Consider the following 6878-nt stretch of genomic DNA (forward strand, 5'->3'; position numbering starts at 1 on the left):
ATGTTGCCTTCGAGGTAACTCCTCCAGATCTGTCTTTGACCTCAGTAAGAATGTCTTTTGAAAAAGCATGTCCATCTTTTCTTCATTTCCATTGTGTTTTCAATGATAATCTTCATCATGTCTGCGTTCTCTTTGATTATTTTGTTTCCTTGATGGTTTCTGACAGCCCCTTTTTTCTTGTTCACATATCAATTCGCTCTTTATGCCTTTAAATATAGCACTTTAACTTTTATATCGTTTAATGGCAAAATTCCTTGTCTTCATATGTTTCAGTTACTTATTGCTTCTACTCAGTCTTCTTCATTGATTCTTGTTTTCACTGTCTTAATAGTGGGAGTATACGTACCTGACATTAATCTGTGGAATTTCAGAGAGGCCAGCATTGAGAGTGCAGAGCGCCGCGTCCATAGCCTTCCGCTGCCTCCAGTCTCATCCCAGATGCATAGTGCCAAGAATTGACTGCTGCACTCTGGGTTGCCAAACATACTCCTGGCTTTGGTTCCTGCGGTCAGAACATGCTCTCAGGACAGCCACAATGTTCCCTGCGGAACACAATTCTCATTTTTCTTATTTTTCATGATCCCTTCTCCATAAATTAGCACCTGTAAGGCTGTGTAGACATGACTTTCCCTAACTGCTTCTCCAAGAAAAAAATTATATAAATACATTTTCAGTAAAGAAAGCTCCCAAGTCTATAGATAATCCCTCTTCTTTACCTTTTGGTTCCTAACCCAAAATGTTAAAAAAAAAAAAAGACTTAGATATTAGAACTACGTAATGTAGACTTTATCCTCATTGAGTCTGAAGAACATGTGATATTTTAAATTGGAAATTCCTAGACAAACTGACAAACTGGTTTGCACAATGAATGGTCCAATGCTTGTTCAACAAGTGTGCCCTTTGATAAGCTCACAGCTGAGCATCTCAGGTACGGTTAACTCTAGATCTCTGCCAGGGTACAGCTGATCTAGAGTGTTCCTGCTGTTGGTTCATCCACCCACTCATCACTCCATCAGCCTGTCATTCGTTCACTCACCCATTATCTGTGAAATGAGTCTCCCTTCATGCCAGGCACAGCTGTTGGTAAATGTAACAAGCATAGCCTTCGCCTTTATGGAGTTTAAAATTGAATTGAGCAGAAAAATATTCAGACAAGTAAACTGGAAAACTCCAACTGTGCTAAACTCTATTGACTAACAAGCACATGCTACCATCAGTGCTTATAACAGAAAAATTGATCTCAGCTGGGAGGTGAGGAAATGCTTCCCACAGGAGAGGCTGATCATGCTGAGATCTGAAGCACAGGTAGGAGTTGGTCACTAGAGAAAAGAAGACTCCAGCCCAGGGCAGAGGAAATGGACTTTGAAGTCTCTGTGATGGGGAGGAAGGAGGCACAGAAGAGGGGCTCCCCTCATGGCTGCAGTAGAGAGGGGCAGGGAAGTGGAAGGTGGAGAAACCCAACAAGGCTTTGACTGGTGACTGCTTACATGGGAAAGGTGGGCCACTGGAGAGACCACGTGAGGGTGGGGGCTGGGGGAACCCTAGAGAGAGGAAGCAGCATGGTCCCCAGGGAGAGATGGGAGTCTAGATGGGTCTGAAATACAAATCCTGTTTCATCCTGGGGGCCTCAGACCCAGGATGATAGGGTTCCAAGTTTCCTGGCATAGAGAATTCTGCTCAAGGCATCACTGAGTATTGGGTGGGGAGGAGGGCAGAGCCTCCCTGCCTTTATGTGCAGAGAGGAGACGGCCTTGCAGCACTGTGGAGTAACTGCTGGCACAGAAGTATACAGATGTGTGGGAGGGAGCAGCTGACTCCAGCCTAAGCGGGAAATCCTTTGTGTTTGATCTAGAGACACTGTAGCCATCGTGGACTTCTCCTTTGGCAGTGGTATCTTCACCAGCTGAGTAATGAATCAGCCTCAGCCCCATGCCTGGGTCTTGTCGATACCAGTACATGTAGTCATGGTTCATATCCTGGGTACACTGCAGTGTCATGCTCTGTCGTGTCTTCAGGACCTGAAATTTTGGGGTCTGAGTGACACCAGCAGTCACTGGACCTGCAGAGGAGAACAAAGCTGATGCTGCAGCCCCAGTGGTGAGGCGCTGGGCCTTGAAATCCATGCAAGGGGCCCTGCCCAGGACCCACCTGCCCACAGGAGACAAAAGGCTGCACAGCACAGGAGGGCAATGTTCATGGCAGCTGCTGCAGGATGAAGTCTTCTGGGTCTGTATGTTGATGAACGGGGAACAGGGCTCTCAAGGGAGTCATTCTGAGACCTCATTCTCCCTGCCTGGGCCCCAGTACCTTCCTGTCAGGAGAGGCCCCGCCTTTTCTCCAGATGGTCAAATTCAAGATAAAGTGAACAGTTTGGATGGGAAGAATGCCTTTGTCTGAACTGACACAGCCTTACAAGTTTTTCTTAACCTTTTTGTTAACAGTCTGTAACTCAATGTAAATTTTATCCCTGTGATAATATAATTCCTCATTCATACACTGGTGTTAGTTATCTAAACATTTCTGTAATTTAGACTCTTAGGGAAAATCCTCATGTCTTCCTGGTGTTTTTGACTCCTGTGTCCCAGATACCCCTTCAAGTATCCTTTTCTAATTTGCTTAATTGACCATAATCCTGTTGAAGTCCTGTGCCTATCTTGGTTGTCTCTGTTATCAGGTCTCCAAATCCCAGGGGCAGGCTCATCAACATTGGAGGAGTCGTTTTGCTCTGTTTCTTGTCAATTCACTGACAGATGGGACTCCTGACAAGCCCAGCTGAGCACCTTCAGCTCCACCAGGGTTCTTACTTTCTGTGCCTGGGGCAAGACCATATCAGGCAGGACCACTTCATGCTGGTGATTGCCCTCTGTGGACGATGGTGGCCGCCCAGTGCTGCCCATGACTTATGGGCACAAAGGGGTCCTGATGTGGGAGAGGAGAGAGGAAGCAGGCTCCGGGATAAGAAAAAGTGCTCTCATTTTATTTGAAATGTTATATTTCATAGGGAATATTCCCTTGGTCAGGATTCTCACCGCTAATTCGTAATAATTTTTTTTAAAAAAGGTCAGAACTTGTATCTTAGTGCACAGAGCCCCACACTTAAAAGGACCCGCATTGCTGTCACATTGTCATGATCTTCAAGTTCCTTGCGATATTTGAACAAAGGATCTGCCAGTCAGTCACGCTGCTGATCCTGAGTACGTGGTTTGTTTCCTATTCTGCTTACCTCTGCTTATGCTGGTTTCCTTTTCGCACAAGCACATGACTAGAGCCCGAGTCACTCACCATCTACGGGGTTTAGGAGAGAAGGACGCAGAAATTAAAGTCAGAGCAAAGGGCCACCTGGCGCTAAAAGTCACAGCCAGGATCCAACAAGTTCATGAGTGGGTGCCACGTCTATGTCCCTGCTGGACCAGGAGACAAACACACAGGATAGGAGCCTGGTTCCCAGGACAGAAAAGGGGATTTTGTCGCTGAAGGCTTAGATTTGATGAACTGGACACTTAGGGTCAACACAAAGAGGACCTTTCTTCCAATGTGACATCATCTCTCAACAAGGTCACTATTACTGTTTTTTGTTTGGCCCCAGGACACTCAGCGTGTGATCACAAAGCTCAGCTGCATATGTGTCTGATAAAACTCAAGACATTTCCCTTAAAGATGATTAATTTTTGTTAAAATATCGTCATAAAATAATTGGAGTGAATGGGCAGATAAGAAATGAATGCAAATGAATACATAAACTTCGTAGAGTCCGCCTGTACCGGCTTGGAAGACCTTTTGAGTTTGTTTCTTCACAACATCCAGCTCCAGACAGAACTGTCTCCAACGTGGATCTGGTAGCTCTTGGCTCCAACCCCTTTTAAAACCATACAGTGTTTCAGGAGCTCCTCATCCTGTTAACTAATTAGTTATGTATTAAAGAGGATTAGGCAGTAGAGTTTTTGCAGTTCCACTAGAAATGTTCCTTAAAAAAAACTACTCTACGGTGATGAAAATCACATCAGTGCTTGTTGGAGATGGAGAGAAACATGGCAACAGAGCATGACGGAATTTTCTGGGTGATGAAGATGCTCTACATCTCAGTAGAGATGAGGTTGCATGTGTATGTACATCACTCAAAAATCACTGATCTGCTTATTTAAAATGTGTAATGTTTATATAATTTATATATCCATAATACTGAATTTTAAATGCCTGAGGAGAGATATATGCTACATTCTCTAGTTAATACTGTCAAAGTAATCATCATGCATATATGTTTCCATACTGTGACTTCCTGAGTCCTCAACCTAACATTTCCAGGCAAAATGTGTCTTTATCTACCTTTGGGCATTGATGCAGTGAACAGGCTGTCTGAGATTAGCAAAGGAAATCAAAATAGCTAGATTTCCACTATATGCTAAATATTTTATGGTGTTAAATTTTGGACACAACTCTGCAGATGGAGAGTGTTAGTCTCATTTTATAGATAAGAAAATTAAAAAAAACCAAACAAACGCTAAACTAAACTTAACCAGCCCTCCCCAGGGTTCCCTGCAGCATTGTGGAGCCACAGCGCCTCCAAGTGGCCAATATTCCCCAGTCCCATGGATTCACATCTGACCTGAGGAGCTCAAGATTGTCCAAGTCAAGAACAGAGATGCCCCCACTCCAATCCCTGCAACCCCCACCCTCTCACACATAACTTCTGTGCTGCTTTTCCAAAAGGGTTGATTTAGGGTGGAACTTCAAATTCACCCTTGGCAAGTGGAGACAAAAGGCACATCTTGATTGCACGAGAAATTACTGTTACATAATTGCAATAAACATCCTAAGATGGAAGAGAGGAGCCAGAATTATAGAGGCCACAGAATGAAACAGTGTAAGGATATGAAGCCAATCTGGGCTGAAAACACTACATTGCAGAGCTCACTTTGATTAATCAGACCCACATATTTTCACATATTGTATTTAGCTTATTCACAAATTTTAGTTAGCACATTCTATAAAGGGGCTTTTTCAATTTTACAAATTTATTTCTGAATTTATAAAATCTTGAAATAAACTATCCTATCAGGTATAACTAAGCAGATTCAGTTAGGTCTGCTCTTTCCCACCCTTACCTAGAAGTGCCTAGAAGCTCTGTCAGTGAACCAGCACCTCATAAAGTATTACCTGTGGAGAAACTATTTCTATGTGAGTAGTATCCACAAGAAAACACACACATACATTCACATTCACAAACACACACACTCACAAACACATAATATCTTTCCATTGTCAACGATGATAAGATTCCATTACTGAGCAAAGCTAGCTTTTTTTTTTTTTTTTCCAATGTTTTAGGTTGATTTCATCAAGGGTGATTAAGAAACACCTTTGATTATATTCCACCTTCACCAAATCTCTATAAAACACACATTCACACTCACAAACACACACACACTCACAAACACATAATGCCTTTTCATTGTCAAGAATGTTAAGATTCTATTACTGAGCAAAGCTAGTTTTTTTTTTTTTTCCCAATGTTTTAGGTTGATTTTGGCTGATTTTATGGAGGGTAATTAAGAAGTACTTTTCATGATATTCCACCCTCACCAAATCTCCATAAAACACACATTCACACTCACAAACACACACACACTTACAAACATATAATACCTTTTCATTGTCAAGGATGATAACATTTCATTACTGAGCAAAGCTAGTTTTTTGTTTTCAATGCTTTAGGTTGATTTCATCAAGGGTGATTAAGAAGCACCTTTGATGATATTCTATCTTCACCAAATCACTAAAAATGTGGTTATGGAAGGTGTGGTTATGGTGAGGAAGTTTTGTTTTACAGGATTATGAGTTTTTACAAATATTACTATACCATAATTTCCTTTCTTCAGTGATTCTTCAGTCAGCACAAATAACGTAATTTTCTTCACTCCAAAAGAACATTTGCAAATTCCAGCATTAGCTATCCTTCGGGAACTTGACAGGACTGGTCATCAATCCTGACTGTGAAGACACAGTTGCTAGAATATTACAGAAGTTATATGAAATACTAAGACTTGTCATAATCATTTTCCATGATATTTCAAGTGGAGTCCCTTGTAACGAGAAGACAGTAATTAATCACACTCCAGGATTCTCTGTAAGTGGGCAATAACTTATTAATTTTACAAACATCAAAGGGTATCAATTATATGCCTGGCTTTTCCTACGAAAATAAAGAAAAGGGAGTGATATAGTAGAATCCCAGGGATGTCACAGTAAGAGGTGAAAAGGAAGGCAGGTGTGAGCCAGTCCTTGACACGTGATCAGTTTCTGGTGCTGTATTAGGAAAACAAAGATTCTCCCAGGCATGGAAATAGGAAAAATGCCGAGGATGTAAAAGCTGCTGAGTTTTAGAAAATGTTCAAAGAGCATTTGATCATAGAAGGTAATTGGATTTGGGAGGTGAGTGTCAGGAAGGGATCCAGAGAAGCAGAATTTATTTGAGGGGAAACTGGAGAGTATGTGCTCCTTTAGGAACAAGGGTGATTTTACCTTCCTCTATGTTTTGGAAAGTACCTGACTGTGCCCTGAGGAGTCAAGATTAGGGCCAGAAGAAGGAAGACATTAGAAGGAAAGCCAGGGCTCTCACACCAGGCAGGTGGCTTTTTGATGATGTCCCCTACTGGGACTGGCTACCAGGTGATTCCAGTTGCTAGAAAACTCTTTACCTTGTATTTTATAGGTATTGAAAACTTTGGGAGGAGGGGACAGAGAGTTCATGGCACAAAGAACACCACTTTTCATCATCGTCTGCTCTCTCTCTATTTTCAGTCATCTTTCGTTTTCTCTCTCCTTGACTTTCCCCAAATCTCAATTTCAGTTGTATAAAGCAAACCCTGTGATTCTCCCTT

General features: G+C 42.2%; 1 gene segment (V, D, J or C); it reads right to left on the reverse strand.

The window, feature by feature from the left end:
- Positions 1-1685: 1685 nt before the first annotated feature.
- Positions 1686-2371, reverse strand: LOC108291147. The segment is given in 2 exon segments: positions 1686-2059; positions 2149-2371. Coding segments are annotated over 2 exon segments (510 nt in total).
- Between the last annotated feature and the right edge of the window lie 4507 nt (positions 2372-6878).

Source organism: Cebus imitator, unplaced genomic scaffold (assembly GCF_001604975.1).
Source record: "Cebus imitator isolate Cc_AM_T3 unplaced genomic scaffold, Cebus_imitator-1.0 Scaffold446, whole genome shotgun sequence".
Lineage (NCBI taxonomy): Eukaryota > Metazoa > Chordata > Mammalia > Primates > Cebidae > Cebus > Cebus imitator.